Source organism: Oncorhynchus tshawytscha, linkage group LG03, assembly GCF_018296145.1.
Source record: "Oncorhynchus tshawytscha isolate Ot180627B linkage group LG03, Otsh_v2.0, whole genome shotgun sequence".
In the NCBI taxonomy this organism is placed as follows: domain Eukaryota; kingdom Metazoa; phylum Chordata; class Actinopteri; order Salmoniformes; family Salmonidae; genus Oncorhynchus; species Oncorhynchus tshawytscha.
In genome coordinates, this window is record NC_056431.1 from 22,965,970 (window position 1) to 22,985,029 (window position 19,060).

Sequence of the window (19,060 nt, forward strand, 5' to 3'; positions counted from 1 at the left end):
CTAAATGATGGACTTTATGGAACTTTATGGAACAAATCAGTCATTTATTGTCGAACATTGATTGCTGGGAGTGCCTTCTGATGGAGATCATCAAAGGTAAGTGAATATTTATAGTGTTTTTTCTAACTTCTGACTCCAAAATGGTGGATATTTCTTTGGCTGGATTGGGCTGAGCGCCGTTCTCAGATTATGCTTTATCCGTAAAGTTTTTTTGAAATCCGACACAGCGGTTGCATTAAAAAAAATATTCCAAATGATTCTTTATCATCTTTCGACACTTCAATGTGCACTCATGCTGTCCTACCAGACCTCCTTTGAAAGGAGTAATCATTTGAAGGCAGTCAGTGGTGATTCAGAATGGAGAGAAAGACCAAGATGTCTGTTATTTGTCAAATAAACAGAGAATGAGAGTCTCACAGAGACCACAGGCAAATGATTTGTAGCACAACTCAACCTGGAGAGGACGAAGATCAAGCAAGACCAAGATCATCCAGGCTTGATGAAATTCCACACACACAGTTAATTTTACACTATTTTGGGGTTTATATGGTATATACAGTGCCTTGCGAAAGTATTCGGCCCCCTTGAACTTTGCGACCTTTTGCCACATTTCAGGCTTCAAACATAAAGATATAAAACTGTATTTTGTTGTGAAGAATCAACAACAAGTGGGACACAATCATGAAGTGGAACGACATTTATTGGATATTTCAAACTTTTTTAACAAATCAAAAACTGAAATATTGGGCGTGCAAAATTATTCAGCCCCCTTAAGTTAATACTTTGTAGCGCCACCTTTTGCTGCGATTACAGCTGTAAGTCGCTTGGGGTATGTCTCTATCAGTTTTGGCACTGTATATATTGTTAAAACTATTTATATTGTTAAGTATTCTGGTCATGGTGTTCATATTTTTTACATTAAAAATAACGCTAAATGGAGTAAATATCCAACTTGCAAAGAGTTGGCTAAATTGAACTCTAATTGCCATTTTATTCTTTTCAGTATCATTTTTCAACTCCTTTGCCCTTTTTCAATTTTCTGTATTGGTTCAAATGAATAATCAACTCCAGCAGAGTACATTTCTCTTTCAGTTTACTTCCTTTGAGTTATAAGGGTATTGAAATATTTATTGTGGTTCCTCATAATGGAGGTTAAAGTACTGCGTCCCAATCAACTCCAGTTATCAACACTAACAGCAGGGAGCGTATCACTACCGAGGGTTAAGAAAACTCCCAGTAGAGTCAATTCAACCCAACATTTTGCAACTATCCTTTATTTACTGTGCACTGTCTGGATGGAGAATGAATTCGAAGGGAATCTAAAAGACTGAGAGAAAAAATATGACTTGTGTTCACTTTTGGGAGAAAAAAAACTTGCTTGATTTCTTGTTCTCGACCTTGAAACTTAACGGAAATATATTATTAGGGAATCAATTTTGAGTGTTTTCACCACAGGGTGAGCAGACAGGTTTCATCCTGAAAATGCAGCTGATGCGACTCATCGCATAACAGGTTTCTTAATATACTTAGAAGACTTTTGATCTCTCCACCCAAAAGGCGCCTCCTCCTTTTTATGGCCATCCTCTGCTTTTTTCTTCATTTTTTCCCCCTTCTCATTAGAGGGCTGCTCAATATTTCACTTCCGAGCCTCTTAGCTTTTGTTGGATTGGATGCCCTTGGAGTGAGAAAGGAGGTTAAAAGGGTCTCTCCTTCTGCTGCACCTCTCTGCTGTCTGGATCTGTGCCATCAACACAACAGGGCCGGCTGGCCCCCGTCTTCTAGCCAATTGTCCCATGCACCGAATACAACAGGTAGACCTTACAGTGAAATGCTTACTTACAAGCCCTCAACCAACAATTAAATTCAACAATTCAGAAAATCCCCCCCAAAAAGTAAGGGATAAGAATAACAAATAATTTAAGAACAGCAGCAAATAACAATAGCGAAGCTATATACAGGGGGTACTGGTACAGAGTCAATGTGTCAATGTGCGGGGGCACCGGTGTCGAGGTAATTGTTGTAATTATGTACATGTAGGTAGAGTTATTAAAGTGGCTATGCATAGATAATAACAGAGAGTAGCAGCAGCATGAGGTGGGGGAGGGGCAATGCAAATAGTCTGGGTATCCATTTGATTAACTGTTCAGGAGTCTTATAGCTTGGGGGGAGAAGCTGTTTAGAAGCCTCTTGGACCTAGACTTGGTGCTCCGGTACCGCTTGCCGTGCGGTAGCAGAGAGAACAATCTATGACTAGGGTGGCTGTAGTCTTTGACAATTTTTAGGGCCTTCCTCTGACACCATCTGGTATAGAGGTCCTGGATGGCAGGAAGCTTGACCCCAGTGATGTACTGGGCCGTACACACTACCCTCTTTAGTGCCTTGTGGTCGGAGGCCGAGCAGTGTCCATACCAGGCAGGGATGCAACCAGTCAGGATGCTCTCGATGGTGCAGCTATAGAACCTTTGATGATCTGAGGACCCATGCCAAATCTTTTCAAGTCTCCTGAAAGAATAGGTTTTGTTGTGCCCTCTTCACGACTGTCTTGGTGTGCTTGGTGACCATGTTAGTTTGATGGTGATGTGGACAGGTGGGAAAGGGAAGTGTGGAGTGCAATAGAGATTGCATCATCTGTGGATCTGTTGGTGCAGTATGCAAATTAGAGTGGGTCTAGGGTTTCTGGGATAATGGTGTTGATGTAAGCCATGACCAGCCTATCAAAGCATTTCATGGCTACAGACGTGAGTGCTACGGGTCGGTAGTCATTTAGTCAGGTTACCTTAGTGTTCTTGGGCACAGGGACTATGGTGGTCTGCTAGAAACATGTTGGTATTACAGACTCAGACAGGGAGAGGTTGAAAATGTCAGTGAAGACACTTGCCAGTTGGTCAGCGCATGCTCGGAGTACACGTCCTGGTAATCCGTCTGGCCCAGCCCTCTTGTGAATGTTGACCTGTTTAAGGTCAAATCAAATCCAATCAAATCTTACTCACATCGGCTACGGAGAGCGTGATCACACAGTCATCTGGAACAGCTGATGCTCTCATGCATGTTTCAGTGTTACTTGCCTCGAAGCATAGAGCATAGAAGTTATTTAGCTCATCTGGTATGCTCATGTCACTGGGCAGCTCTCGGCTGTGCTTCCCTTTGTAGTCTGTAATAGTTTGCAAGCCCTGCCACATCCGACAAGCGTCGTAGCCGGTGTAGTATGATTCGATCTTTGTACTTTATTGACACTTTGCCTGTTTGATGGTTCATCGGAGGGCATAGTGGGATTTCTTATAAGCTTCCGGGTTAGAGACCAGCTCCTTTTAAAGCGGCAGCTCTAGCCTTTAGCTCAGTGTGAATGTTCCCTGTAATCCATGGCTTCTGGTTGGGATGTGTAGGTACAGTCACTGTGGGGACAAAGTCCTCAATGCACTTATTGATAAAGCCAATAACTGATGTGGTGTACTCCTCAATGCCATTGGAGAAATCCCGGAACATATTCCAGTCTTTGCTAGCAAAACAGTCCTGTAGTTTAGTATCTGCTTCATCTGACCACTTTGTTATTGATCTAGTCACTGGTGCTTCCTGCTTTAATTTTTGCTTGTAAGCAGGAATCAGGAGGATAGCATTATGGTCAGATTTAACAAATGGAGGGTGAGGAAGAGCTTTGTACGAGTCTCTGTGTGTGGAGTAAAGGTGGTCTAGACTTTTTTTTCCCTCTGGTTGCACATTTAACATGCTGATAGAAATGAGGTAAAGCTGATTTAAGTTTCCCTGCATTAAAGTCCCCTGCCACGAGGAGTGCCGCCTCTGGGTGAGCGTTTTCCTGTTTGCCTATGGCGGAATACAGCTCATTGAGTGTGGTTTTTGTGCCAGCCTCGGTCTGTGGTGGTATGTAGACAGCTTCGAAAAATACAGATGAAAACTCTTTAGGTAGATAGTGTGGTCTACAGCTTATAATGAGATACCTCAGGCGAGCAAAACCTCGAGACTGCTCCAGCTATTGTTTACAAATATGCATAGGCCCCCACCCCGTGTCTTACCAGAGGCTGCTGTTCTGTCCTGCCGATAGAGTGTATAATCCACCAGCTGTATGTTCTTAATGTTGTTATTCAGCCACGGCTCGGTGAAACATAAGATATTACAGTTTTTAATGTGCCATTGGTAGGATATACGTGGTTTCAGTTCGTCCCATTTATTTTCCAGCGATTGAACGTTAGCTAGCAGAACGGAAGGCAAGGACAGATTGGGCACTCGTTGCCTGATCCTCACAAGGCATCCTGATCTCTTTCTGCGAAACCTACGTTTCCTTTTACAGCGAATAACGGGGATCTGGGCCTGGTCCGGTGTCTGTAGTATATCCCTCGCGTCTGACTCATTAAAGAAGAAATCCTTGTCCAATTTGAGGTGAGTAATCTCAGTTCTGATGTCCAGAAGCTATTTTCAGTAGCAGCAACATATTGTACAAAGCAAGTTACAAACAACACTTTTTTGTTTTGTTAATAGCACGGTTGGTTAAGAGCCGTTAAGACGGCAGCCCTACCCTCCGGCACAAACTTTACATCCCTATTATGGATTCAGACATGAGGGAAAATGTCTGAAGGTTTTCCGTCATTGGCTAGTGTGCCTCGCTGTTGGGGAGGAGAGGAAGGTTGATGTATAGAAACATAAATAGTTCAAAAGGCAGATGGGCTCTCGGTCCTAAAAAAGAGTTGAGAAAGTTGGAGTCGGTCGTGTGCTGAAATAGAAAGGAGATGATGTCAAGGAGTGAAATGCCACTGCTGCCATTGCTGCTCTCATTCCTCTCCTGCCAGATGGATGTAGTGACTGCAGTGAGTAAGTACAAAAATGGATGTACTTACTAAGGATTGGCCCTTTAACAGGCAGTGACCTTCATACAGCAGAACTATGTCCCCATTTGAACGCGATCCATTAACCTGTCCTGCAAAATCGTTCCCTTGTCCCACAGTTGGGCTTTTTACATGTGGTCACCCTAATTCCACCAGTGGAAGCTTTGCTACTGCAACATGTGACACCAGCTTTTCGCATGTGAGGGGAATAACATTATTTCAACCCCACGTGTGAACTTGCAATTCCACATGTGAAATATAACTGCAATATCCGATATTCACAAACTGCAATTCACATGTGAGGTGAAACATGTTATTCTCCTCACGTGTGAACATGTGAACGCTACATTTAATGCATGTGAAAATATGGTTTCACATGTGAAATTTAAGCTCAACGTGTGTGTGATTTCACATGTGAAAATGCACATTTGACGTGTTTTTTTTGTAAGGGTTCTGCAAACGACCTGGCAAATAACCTACTACGGTTTGGGGGAAAAAAACACAATGTGTGAAACATGCATCATGTGACATACGTAGTAATACACAATCATCCTGATTGAGATTCAAAATGTGAAATGTTGCCATGCCAATGGACTTGCCCTGAACTCTAAATGTAAAAGAAATTGCTACTCAGAATAGCAACCATTGGGCTACTGTAGATGGGAATCCTGTTCACATGCTGTCGCTATGGCCTTCCAGAGTGGCAGCCGGCTAACAGAGACAGAATGTGTAGACCATCTGGATTACAAGACCAACTGGGGAACAGGTCTTTATTGTAGAGCACATTTTCCATGACTTTTTAGAGCGTAATGTCGGAATCCTGATTCTGTGCCAGGGCTATAGTATTTATAGTGCGTTGCTAATTCACCCACAGCTATGTGGTTTGTTTTGATTTGTTTCAGTACCTCAGAAGACTGATTGAACAAACTATTCACTTTAAAATAAATTGACTCAAATAAAATTCCTCATCCCCCATGTTTTTGTTTTAAGTACGTCATTTAATCTGTTCACTCTCTGTCTCTCTAATCTCCCTTTAGCTACGAAATTAGGGCCCGAGGCATTCCGATTCGACGGCGGGGCAGAAGCCACGGCGACCAGACTGAGTGACAGATACTACATCCTGCGGCCGGAGGTCATCGAGAGCTACATGTACATGTGGAGGTTGACCCATGACCCCAAGTACCGGGAGTGGGGCTGGGAGGCAGTGGAGGTGAGTCACACAGACGTTAACATTGCACAGTCTTCATGATGCTGCCATAATGTCACTAAAGTAATGACTTATAACTCTGGTGCTTTATCGGCAAAATATCTTCTGGTTATATTTGTTACATTTTGATTAGCAATGAGTTTAAACTGAGTGGAGATCTGTCTCTTATCCTTAAAGTGTGTAAATGTGTAAAGGACAATAAAACCGTGATTCTAGAATGTGTTGTTGAAATATGATTAAAAACCTCATGAGAGACAATCATATTCCACATACAGATGGCGGATCTTGACTTGATCACTCTTGTGGCAGAGAATTTTCCTGCTGCATCAGGAAATTCAAATGAGAAATAGAAAAAATAGCAGTTATCTTTTCTCCATGTGGGGGCAGTCGAGTCACTTGGGATCAGGGCTTGCTCTCAAAATAATTTTCTCTCTCACTCGCTTAAATGCTATGCCTAGGTCCTATTACTGCAAAAATGTATCTGAAATGCAGCCATACGCATTAACTGTCGTTTTATCGTTTTATATAGCTTAACACAAGATAAATATTGGTCTACACTAGGTTATGACCATACAAGTGTATCCTAAGGTCAAAATTGAGTTCAGTCGTGGCCTGAGGTGATCTAGCTGTTAGGGTCGGTGCCTTCAGCGCTCACATATAGGCCTACCGTGTCGGCCTACCACGCCTTTCTCGCACAAATAACTCAATCCCCCGATTGACTTGATTCATTTACACATTTCAAATATTATTACAGGGATATTTTACCCCTGATCTTGATAAGACATGACCATACCAGACACTTTAGGAGAACATAAATAGGAAACAAATAAAATAATAACAATAGGCTACATAGGCCATAGTAGATTTGCCATGGTAAATGATTATAAACTTACTTTCTATTGCACGGAATGTTTGCCAAATAGATAAATCGCCCTTCTGCTCAAAAAGGACTAAGTTGTTCTGATGACAATACCATCCGTGTGTGTTGAATTTAGTCAATCACTGAATTGACCAACTGAGCTAATTGATCAGTTCAGTGATGACTAAATTCGACACACCTGGTCTTCCATGGAGGGCCTAGTTTGAGTTTTTTTTTTTTTTTCCTTTCAATTAAGCCCTCGACAAGCAGGTGTGGGGAGTTCCTTACTAATTAGTGACCTTAATTCATCAATCAAGTACGAGTGAGGAGCGAAAACCCACAGACACTCGGCCCTCCGTGGAATGAGTTGGACACCTGTGCTGTAACCCCTGCCAGAATGAATCCTGTAAACACGTGGAATGAGTTGGACACCTGTGCTGTAACCCCTGCCAGAATGAATCCTGTAAACACGTGGAATGAGTTGGACACCTGTGCTGTAACCCCTGCCAGAATGAATCCTGTAAACACGTGGAATGAGTTGGACACCTGTGCTGTAACCCCTGCCAGAATGAATCCTGTAAACACGTGGAATGAGTTGGACACCTGTGCTGTAACCCCTGCCAGAATGAATCCTGTAAACACGTGGAATGAGTTGGACACCTGTGCTGTAACCCCTGCCAGAATGAATCCTGTAAACACGTGGAATGAGTTGGACACCTGTGCTGTAACCCCTGCCAGAATGAATCCTGTAAACACGTGGAATGAGTTGGACACCTGTGCTGTAACCCCTGCCAGAATGAATCCTGTAAACACGTGGAATGTAAACAGTTGGACACCTGTGCTGTAACCCCTGCCAGAATGAATCCTGTAAACACGTGGAATGAGTTGGACACCTGTGCTGTAACCCCTGCCAGAATGAATCCTGTAAACACGTGGAATGAGTTGGACACCTGTGCTGTAACCCCTGCCAGAATGAATCCTGTAAACACGTGGAATGAGTTGGACACCTGTGCTGTAACCCCTGCCAGAATGAATCCTGTAAACACGTGGAATGAGTTGGACACCTGTGCTGTAACCCCTGCCAGAATGAATCCTGTAAACACGTGGAATGAGTTGGACACCTGTGCTGTAACCCCTGCCAGAATGAATCCTGTAAACACGTGGAATGAGTTGGACACCTGTGCTGTAACCCCTGCCAGAATGAATCCTGTAAACACGTGGAATGAGTTGGACACCTGTGCTGTAACCCCTGCCAGAATTAATCCTGTAAACACGTGGAATGAGTTGGACACCTGTGCTGTAACCCCTGCCAGAATGAATGGACACCCTGTAAACACGTGGAATGAGTTGGACACCTGTGCTGTAACCCCTGCCAGAATGAATCCTGTAAACACGTGGAATGAGTTGGACACCTGTGCTGTAACCCCTGCCAGAATGAATCCTGTAAACACGTGGAATGAGTTGGACACCTGTGCTGTAACCCCTGCCAGAATGAATCCTGTAAACACGTGGAATGAGTTGGACACCTGTGCTGTAACCCCTGCCAGAATGAATCCTGTAAACACGTGGAATGAATGCGTAAAAAAAAAAGACATTCGTCCATGAGTCAAAGGGTAGTGGGCCGGATTCAAAGCCATGCCGACTCTGGCATATGTGTGCCGGGGTTAGTGGCTGTAACCATTGGACCACATAGGCACTGAGAAAACCAACCATTTATTATACCTGTTGTGTTCCTTCGACTTACAATAAAACAATAGTTGTTTTTTTTAAATCTAGTTTTCCTCCTGCGTCGAAAGGGTTCAAATTGAGATCTGACATCTGTACTGGTCTCTGTCCATGCGTATTGTCTCGAGGAACTAATGTACAGTACATATAATTGAACATGGTCACGGTCCTTCGATGCTACGTCTAACAAGGCAGTGTGAGGGCAGAACTAGCCAGGCTGATTAGCATATTACTGCCCATTGACAACAGCAGACTAATGCACCATAATTAACACAGACCCCTGTTCTTACTGTTGCATCTGCACGAGAAGAAGCAAAGTGTGGGGTTTGACAACCCTTTGTGCCCCATAATTAATGCATGTGTCAGTCTGATCACACAGGATGAATGCTATATCTATCACCCCAACCCCCCGTTTGCAATGGCTAAGGGGTTTGCGAGCCACGCTATTAGCTCTGCCCCCATTCACCACCTCAACCCCAAGCTCTTGTTCTTACTCGTGCTACTGGATGCCGTGGAATATTGTATAAGGTGCCCCAGGACAAGACCTTAATATAAGTAGGCTTTATTTTTGGTGTACTGTGAGGCAAAAGAGTGTGTTTGAGGACATGGTACCAGGTTGACGCATCTGTCTCTGGCTCTCCATAACCAACCTTATGTTCCCGTATCAGCGTTGCGCTACTCCAGTACTTGAGCGCTGCAGTCCTACTACTGGAAGTTTGATTTGATAGGAATTTCCATCATTACGTCGATAGGTAGGGAGATGCTGTCTGTGACCATTGGCTAACTGCTGGTATAGTACATGTCCATTTTGACATGAACATCCGTCCTGCGCTCTTCTTTCTATTCTTCCCCCAGGCTCTGGAGCAACACTGCAGAGTCGAAGCTGGTTTCTCTGGGATCCGAGACGTGTACGCCCAGACAGTCAGCCACGATAACATGCAACAAAGCTTTTTCCTCTCCGAGACACTCAAGTAAGTCTAACACGGCCAGTCAACACCCCCCCCCCACTGAGACTATACCAGCAAACACTTAGCTTTTTTAGATTTGTAAACGGCTACAGAGCTTCTTCCACTAAGTGTAAGTGGCATTTACAGTTTCTGAGAAGTAGTAAGAAGTAAATGGCAATAAAATTAAATCCCCCTAGAGTTGATCGAATTAGCATAATACAAAAATCCCCATCAAAAATCCGTTAGTTTTAAGCTCCAGATATCTTTTTTCACCGGCTGCTTCTCAATCCACCGCATCCACCGATGTCGCCCTTCCGCGTCTGCGGTGAAAGGTGGCAGAGCCAGAGCGGAGTTTGTCAGACCACGAGTTTTGTTTTGCTCTCGGACGCCCACAGGCCTCACAAGAAAATGAAATCATTCCGGACCTTCCTTATACCTCTCAGATATAGGATAGTCTGTTCAGAACAAACTTCCTTTAGATTGTTGGGGGAAATATCTGTTTGTTTATCCATGTGCGAAGCTGTTATTCAATGCATTTCTATGGGCTAATAGCAGTAAGGCTAAATTCAATGTTTCGTCAAATAATAGTTTTATTTTTATACCTTAAAGGATCCTAAAACTTCATATCAAATAGATAAATGATCCTTGGTATGACCATCTTAAAACAATTCCATACGTTAGCTTGGAACCCCCATCCCTCTGACTTAGACTCCCTGGCTTAGACTCCCTGGCTTAGACTCCCTGGCTTAGACTCCCTGGCTTAGACTCTAAAGCATGAAGAAATGTTTTTTTGTTAGCTATGGTATACACTTTCCACCCTATCTACTGGCCTGTCTGTCCGTCGCGAGAACACTCACATTAGTCCAAGATATTCACACAATATGTTGAGTGCACTCGAGCACAGTATCTTCATCGTCAACATTTACAGACAAACCTTATCGTGAAAGGAATAGAAATTGAGGAATTCCCATTTAGATTCAGCTGAAAGACTCCATCTCGCCCCCTCTCAGATTCCGTTTGTGATGGGCTGGTTAAGTGATGTGGACAATCCACATAGTGATGTTGCTTCAGACCGTGAGGGACGTGTGAGTGTTGTCTGGGCCCCCTTAGATAAAGAACCCTTAAAAAATGTTGGTGGGAAAATGGAGAAAGCTGTGTTTTATACTAAATCTTTTCAGGAGAGATAAGATGAGTTATTATTGTTTTATTTTATTTTTAAAAATGGGGGGGCGATCTCCAGACAGGCTTTAAATTAAGCACACGCTTCACCTTGCTGTTGTTCATCATTTATTGTATGCGTCAATAATTCAATTATTTCATTCAATAGTCGTGAGACATTACAAAAGAGACTTGTTTTACGAAAGCAAAGAATGTCATGTCGTCACATCAGTAGTTCATCTATCACTGCCCAACCATGATTAAAACATGCTTTATTGGCTCATACAATAGCATTATAGCCATGATGCATTTGTTTAGATATCCGTAGTCTAGGAGAAAACTAGCCGGCGTGCGAATCCTTTATTCTAGCCGTTCGTTTCCCCCAGACACTGACTCTGTTTGTCCCTCTCAGGTATCTATACCTGCTCTTCTCTGATGATGACCTACTGCCTCTGGAGGACTGGGTGTTCAACACGGAAGCTCACCCCCTGCCCGTCGTCCGCAAGCGCTGCCTACAGGGGGAGGGAGGGACACACGACAAGACAACCTCGGAGTAGCAGCCTGCTGTACAACCACTGTACAACCACTCACCTGCATACAGACACAGAGTAACACGTATTCTTACATCACATGCATACAACACACACACTTTAAACACACACACAGACCCACACAGGACAGCATTACACACAGGTAACAACAACACAACAAAATGCAGGGCCCTTGGGCCCTGTCACAGACTCTCAATTCCTTTCCAGTAAAGGTTCTTGTCGTATACGCTGTGATTGTATAATCTTGAGCCGGGTCGGGACTACTTCCTGCCGGCGTTACTTTCTGTGGACAATCAGGACGAACATGATTTTCATGAAAAGAGCACCTTTTTTTCTTTCCTTCTTTCCTCTGTGAGGAATCCAAGAGTATCTTGCAGACCCAAATGTAATGGGAAGAGTGCTGTATTATGGGCCATATTGAGAGAGAGAGAGAGAGAGAGAGAGAACCACTGAGCTTTTGCTTTGATTCCGTTTTTCACCGCAATCAATTAATGATTTAACCTGATCTTGTCATTGCTTTTTTTTGCAGGGCTTTTTTTCTCTGTCTCTTTGACCAAAGTTGTTTGTTCTTTTGTTCACCCCCTCACAATTCCCTTAACACATCCTTTTTGTGGTGAGGTTTGACCAATAGTAAGGTGACAGACGAATAGGGAGGGATGAATGGTGTTGAATATTAAATGTATAGACAATTGTGAAATGTAATACTCAAAATCCACCTTGAAAAGGATTGTTTATTCAGAGTTTCCTTGCAGAAACAGGTTAAATGAATAATAACAGGCATGGGGAAAAATTGAAAACGGAAGAGGTTGTTGGAGTGTCTTATATGTCCAGGGGCCATTTTTATAAATTCTTTGTCTTTATAATTTGTTTCGAGTACAATACTGGTGACATATTTTCATTGGGGCAAGTCTGCGTTGAATCCTCCTTACCGCCTTTCAGAGCGTAGCTTCACATTGTGTGAGTCCTGTGACTTTAACACAACTGTCAGTCCTGTTATTGTAACACAGGTGTCGGTCCTGTGACTGTAACACTGTAACACGAGTGTCAGTCCTGTGACTCCAACACAAGTGACAGTCCTGCTACTGTAACACAAGCACTCACAACCACCCCAGAGGCAAGATCACCACAGCTAGTCTCAGTCGCTTAGTATGACTGGGCTCAAATATGCTTGCCAAAGTTATCAGCCCTCATCGAGAGCTCCAGAAATCTCTCAAATCCGCAGTGGGGAAAGTTAGGCTTGAGGCTAAGGGTTTCCTAAAAATGTCTTTCGTAGAGGGGAATGTGAATGGCGCTTTCCTATTTCATCCTTATTGGTATCATCACTGCTGTCCAATGCAGAGAGAATGTGCTGTACATACCTGGATGAATGTAAGGGTCCCCTGTATTAGCTTATCTTCAGTTTCCTTTGTGATTTATTTGACTTAATTATGTCATTATTTTCATTGCTTTTTCATTTGCTTCCCTCAGGTGTTTCTGTAAAAGAGGAAAAAACGTTTGATTTTAATTATAGTTCTGGTTGATATGAATTATTGTTATTACTTATCTTTCATTGTTGAATATTTTCAAATACTGATAAAAGACCTGTGCAACTTTGTACATTTAAAGGAACTTCATTTGCTTTGTCTGGATTCTTTTGTTGTTGTCTGTCCCTAATATTACTGCTTATGGTGTTTACTCTATGTTAAATCTATGTTTGACCTCAACTTCCAACACATTGACTGAGTGTATTTCCTGAATACACTGTCAACTTAACCTATTGATATGGAAGACCTAAGAGCTTCGCCATACTTCACGTATGGAACCGTATCACATATCTGTACCACCAATGCTGCAATTGGCAAAGCTCTGCTTTCTGTTGCTTTGTGCTCCAGGTCTACCAGTATAACATCTCCTATACCTTAGCACCCAAGGCTGTCAACATCAATATCAGACAAGATCATTCTCCATGACATCAAGGTTACAAATATGTACATGGCTCTTAGCTCTTGTTCACATTGTCGTTCAGGGCCCACATTCACAAAACCTTCTTAAGAAGCTTTTTCATTTTTTTGCGGAAGAAGTGGTTTGTGAATCTGGGCCCAGGTACACAAAACACTGCAGGGGAATGGGTGTTTGGTTGAGTGAAGTCAGTGGGTGTGACAAAGTGATTGGTTCTATGACATTTCTGACTTAAATAGGATCATTTTCACAAAATAGTTGGATGTAAATGAACTCTTTCAAAGTAACTTTGAGTAAACTGCATATTCTTCAGGGTAGCTTTAATGTAGCTTCATTTCTTCCCATGTGAAGTCATTCGTAGCTTGGTAAACTATATTTTCAGAATAGCTTCCCCAACACTGGTTTTGTGCTGCTTGGATTCATTGCTAGTATATCACTGCGTTTTAATGGAATTTTTCCTCATTGATTTTCATGAGAGGAGATGAGGTGCTCACTGAGTGAAGAAATTTGATTAATTGTTGGCACAGGGGAAGTTCATTACAGATTTAATTGATGGGGGGGAAGTCTCCAAGATAGGTAAGGTTCCAGCAATTAGGAATCAAAAATGAATCATGTGGGTTTAGTCATCTCACCAATGGAACACAGGAGGGACAATTTAATTTCATTCTGCTCCAAAAAGTATACCTTCACATGTAACCAGAAGGGCTCATCCAAATCAAGTTATTAGAATTGTATTATATTTTGTCAACAGAGCAAATGTACTTGTTTAGGTAATGGTTTAAGTCAAGCAGACAAAAAAAAACAGACAATAGTATTTTCTAAGAAATGCCTGTAATTCTCCCCCTTTCTTACCTTTACACAATATTTTTGGAGTCAAACGGAGACAAAGACATGCTGACATACTAAGAGATGCCTTAGCTTTAAGGTCTGAGAAAGATAGAAGCTGAGAGCAAGGGAGCATGGTGTGCATCCACGAGCAGCCCTGTTCGGTGTTGGGAGCTAAGGATGGGGGGTATTACTGTACATTTGAATGCACCTGGGACTGATAATGATAATCCGTCCTGTCTTCCCCCCCGTAATAATTCCAGTGAAACAGAGCAGAGGAGACGGTGGGGGCCAGTCACCGCTGCTTAGTGAGCGGCCATTGTTATCTTCCTCTCACAGCTTGGTCTCGGCGGCCCCACACGGCTCACGTACGGCCCCCATAGCTCTATGTGCATGTACTGCCATCAACCTTGCAGAGGAAGGCCCGACAACGCATGGCGTGGACCTGGTGTGTGTGTGGACAACAAAGGGGAATTGCAGGGGATTTAAATTATTGTATGTGTGCACTGTAAAGAAGAGGGGGGAGATGTGTTGTACTAGCATATGCCTGCTCACTTCCCTGTGTCTCTTCCGATGACCAGGGAGGCAGCAAGACAGACTATAATTCAAGGCTGTTTCCTTATTCAACCTCCCTCTTCAAGGGATGAAATTAAGATCAAGATTTGACTTCATGCTCAATGGCTTTTACCCCTGCCCTCTCTCTCTCCCTGTGTCTTGTCTGTGTGCACTTTCATGGTTTGTTAAGTGGTTATTTTCTCTCCGGGTTTTGAAGAGTAAAAAAAGAGAAACAATTTAAAGATTTTCAGGATAATACTTCAACAACAAAAATAAGAAACTGCCCATATCTAATCTTGTGAAAGGATGGATTTGTTTTAGTTTTTGACAGCTCTTTGCGGTGGAAGGCCAATTTGCCAAAGGCAGACTCCAAAGGCAGACAATTCCGTGTCATTGTTCAATAGAAAAAGATGGAAGAGACAGAGCAGGCCTGAATATGACAGACCAAAGGTCAAACAATGGAAGTAAAAACATTAGGCATTTCCCCAAGCATTATCAAATTCTAATGAACCTCTTTCCTGTCCGATTCAATTAGTCTCCATCCTCGCTCAATTATATTCTTCCGTTCTTGTGTTTCCCTCAGTTGGAGATATAAGCAGTTAAATGGCTGCTTTTGCTACAGGACGATGAAAATGGAGCACACCATTTATAGTATAGCACCTGTTGGTGCGTTGGAGACAAGCGTTGCTCTACTCTAACTCGGCTTTATTTGGGTGGGGAAACCTGATGCTTGCTGTTGCTTGGAAGACAGGGCTACATTCAGTGAGAATGGTATAGATCTGAATGCATTGCCAAGATAATGAAATACATACCTCTAGGAGATAATTACACTTTATTTGATGAATTTAAAGGTTTCATGATTAGATTACGTTGCTTATGAAAACGGATGTTTTTGTACAATTTCATGATTATCAAATCTTAATGTCAAGATTGTATGATGTTGGGAAATGATCCTATTTTTCCAGGGCATACAGGCATACTCACATTTCTGTTCAACATTATCATAATAGAATGGCATTTTCCATGGTGTCTTCCAAGTCACCCAGTTTGTGAGAGGAGACAAGGATTTGTTTTTTCCCCAACTGTGTGCATGTGAAAGGGGATAGCTAATCAGTTGCTCAACTGAATGCATTCAACCGAAGTGTGTCTTCTGGATTTAACCTAAATCAGAGAGGTGTGGGGGGCTGCCTTAATCGGCATCCACATCATCGGCACCAGGGGAGCAGTTGTTGTTGGGGGTTAACTGCCATAGTCAAGGGCAGAACAGCAGATTAATCCACCATGCCGGCTCGGGGATTCGAACCGGCGACCTTTCAGTTACTGGCTCAACGCTTCTGCATGTGTGTGTGTGTTGAGCAGATTCCCCCAGACAACGGGGTGCTGATTGGTCTGTCAGAAAACTGCATCGCCAGCACTTCTCAAGGCCCAATAGTCCTGGGTCACCCAGCTACCAACACCTTGTTAGGGAGAGGGAGCAATCACGACTGCTAACACAGACATCCACAATAGCACTGGGACCTCATGTTCATTAGAGCGCAGTGTAGCAAAATATTTTACAACGGAAACAGAAGTAAACCTTTCTTATTGGACAATTCCAGATAGTACCTCCTCGTTTCGGGAACGTTTCCTTCCGCTTTATTACTAGTGAACACAACCCTCATGAACACGGAGTTCAACAGAAGAAGATGTCCAGTAAAGGAATCTGTTCAAAAGTCTATTCAGTTAACTATTGTATGATTCCTACTGTAGTTTGCAGGATTGCATGGTAATTCAAGGTCACACGGTTCAGGGTTAAAATGACAGAGAAGACAATGTGGGCGAAACAACAATGGCGAATTATTCTGCCTCAGTAAACGTCAATGATTGTTTATGCTGTTTTTGGAGCTGGTGATTTGCGGTCTGTCAGCCGTTGCCAGAGTGAAGCAGGCTCTTGTGCCAATTAATGTTGCTTTTTTTTTTGCTCCTGAGGCTTTGAATAATCAGAGAGCCTATTTCAGAATGTCTGTCCTGATTAATCTAACGCAAATTTTCTACCAAGTTCATTGTAAATTTATATCCAGTTGTCACTCACACTGCTTTATACTATGCATATCGCCCTCTCTGTGACATTACAGTGGCCGCAGTTTGGAGAGATTTTAGACATTAAAAAACGAGCCCTATTTTCTCAGCAGGTGGTGTTCTGACAATGGTTTGAGGGCTCTCTCTCTCTCTCTCTCTCTCTCTTTTGTCTTGTTGTTCTGCAGGTACTTTTGAATGGGCTTCATACCATTGTTTTGTTTTAACAGCAGTATACTAAAATAAACATGGGTGTGAGTTTTGACTAGTTTATTACAAGCCATAACAATTGCTAAGGGAAACCCGCCTTGTGCTTTTAACACATCTCAATTATGTGTGTTCTGATGGGAAGGTGCTAAAGCTTTTTGGAAGCCAGATAGACTGACAACGCTAATAGAATACAAATATGTTTGCAGGATAATTGTTTAAACTCAAATGTGTTTTTGTTTGTGAAGATTGAAATGAAACTCATTGCTCTGAGATTCGGTTGTGTTTCACAGGATAATAGTTATGTTTGATTTAAAGGTTGTTGCAATCCATTAGTGCAATCCTAATGATTCAACCAGGGTTGAAGAGCATTGAGTACCACATCCTTGAGAAGAATAACACTCACCCATGGTTTAACATGAACATTTGCAGGTTTAGTTTGAATTGTGTGCTGGCATTATGCCTAGACTCTAAATAGTTACATGGACCTCTTCAACTGAGGAGCAGCAGTAATCAATGTACAGATGCTGAGCCCTGAGTGGAGCTCTGGAGAAATCGTATAATCTTTTATAACTCTCAAACTATCGACTGGGATCATTTTGACCCAACAGGCATATTGTAGATTTCATAGCCCAAAGGTGGTTTCTTAAATTCTTTAAAATTTTCATGACTTTTTCAATCAACTTGTTCCTAATGCATGGGGGGGGTCTGTATCAGTGACTTTGACCAGGTAGACAGATCATCTATAGAGATATGTGACTCACCACCTGGATTCGGTCTTATGTAGCAAAATTTGAAATGTATTTTTTTTAAATGTTGGTTAAAAGTAGAGACTCAGAGCTACAAAGTGATATACAGTGCCTTGCGAAAGTATTCGGCCCCCTTGAACTTTGCGACCTTTTGCCACATTTCAGGCTTCAAACATAAAGATATAAAACTGTATTTTTTTGTGAAGAATCAACAACAAGTGGGACACAATCATGAAGTGGAAAGACATTTTTTGGATATTTCAAACTATTTTAACAAATCAAAAACTGAAAAATTGGGCGTGCAAAATTATTCAGCCCCTTTACTTTCAGTGCAGCAAACTCTCTCCAGAAGTTCAGTGAGGATCTCTGAATGATCAAATGTTGACCTAAATGACTAATGATGATAAATACAATCCACCTGTGTGTAATCAAGTCTCCGTATAAATGCACCTGCACTGTGATAGTCTCAGAGGTCCGTTAAAAGCGCAGAGAGCATCATGAAGAACAAGGAACACACCAGGCAGGTCCGAGATACTGTTGTGAAGAAGTTTAAAGCCGGATTTGGATACAAAAAGATTTCCCAAGCTTTAAACATCCCAAGGAGCACTGTGCAAGCGATAATATTGAAATGGAAGGAGTATCAGACCACTGCAAATCTACCAAGACCTGGCCGTCCCTCTAAACTTTCAGCTCATACAAGGAGAAGACTGATCAGAGATGCAGCCAAGAGGCCCATGATCACTCTGGATGAACTGCAGAGATCTACAGCTGAGGTGGGAGACTCTGTCCATAGGACAACAATCAGTCGTATATTGCACAAATCTGGCCTTTATGGAAGAGTGGCAAGAAGAAAGCCATTTCTTAAAGATATCCATAAAAAGTGTCGTTTAAAGTTTGCCACAAGCCACCTGGGAGACACACCAAACATGTGGAAGAAGGTGCTCTGGTCAGATGAAACCAAAATTGAACTTTTTGGCAACAATGCAAAACGTTATGTTTGGTGTAAAAGCAACACAGCTCATCACCCTGAACACACCATCCCCACTGTCAAACATGGTGGTGGCAGCATCATGGTTTGGGCCTGCTTTTCTTCAGCAGGGACAGGGAAGATGGTTAAATTTGATGGGAAGATGGATGGAGCCAAATACAGGACCATTCTGGAAGAAAACCTGATGGAGTCTGCAAAAGACCTGAGACTGGGACGGAGATTTGTCTTCCAACAAGACAATGATCCAAAACATAAAGCAAAATCTACAATGGAATGGTTCAAAAATAAACATATCCAGGTGTTAGAATGGTCAAGTCAAAGTCCAGACCTGAATCCAATCGAGAATCTGTGGAAAGAACTGAAAACTGCTGTTCACAAATGCTCTCCATCCAACCTCACTGAGCTCGAGCTGCTTTGCAAGGAGGAATGGGAAAAAATGTCAGTCTCTCGATGTGCAAAAC

General features: G+C 42.5%; 1 protein-coding gene across 2 annotated transcripts in view; it reads left to right on the forward strand.

Annotated features, from left to right (window-relative positions):
- The window catches only part of LOC112231477 (mannosyl-oligosaccharide 1,2-alpha-mannosidase IA), a 203,395-nt gene extending 190,508 nt beyond the window's left edge, over nucleotides 1–12,887 (forward strand). For both annotated transcript variants that reach the window (XM_024398233.2, XM_024398237.2), the window contains exons 10-12: nucleotides 5,873–6,045; nucleotides 9,482–9,597; nucleotides 11,144–12,887. In XM_024398233.2, coding sequence (XP_024254001.1) covers nucleotides 5,873–6,045; nucleotides 9,482–9,597; nucleotides 11,144–11,288 — 434 coding nt within the window. In that variant the 3' untranslated portion in view covers nucleotides 11,289–12,887. The remainder of the gene's footprint in view (nucleotides 1–5,872; nucleotides 6,046–9,481; nucleotides 9,598–11,143) is intronic.
- Nucleotides 12,888–19,060: the final 6,173 nt, after the last annotated feature.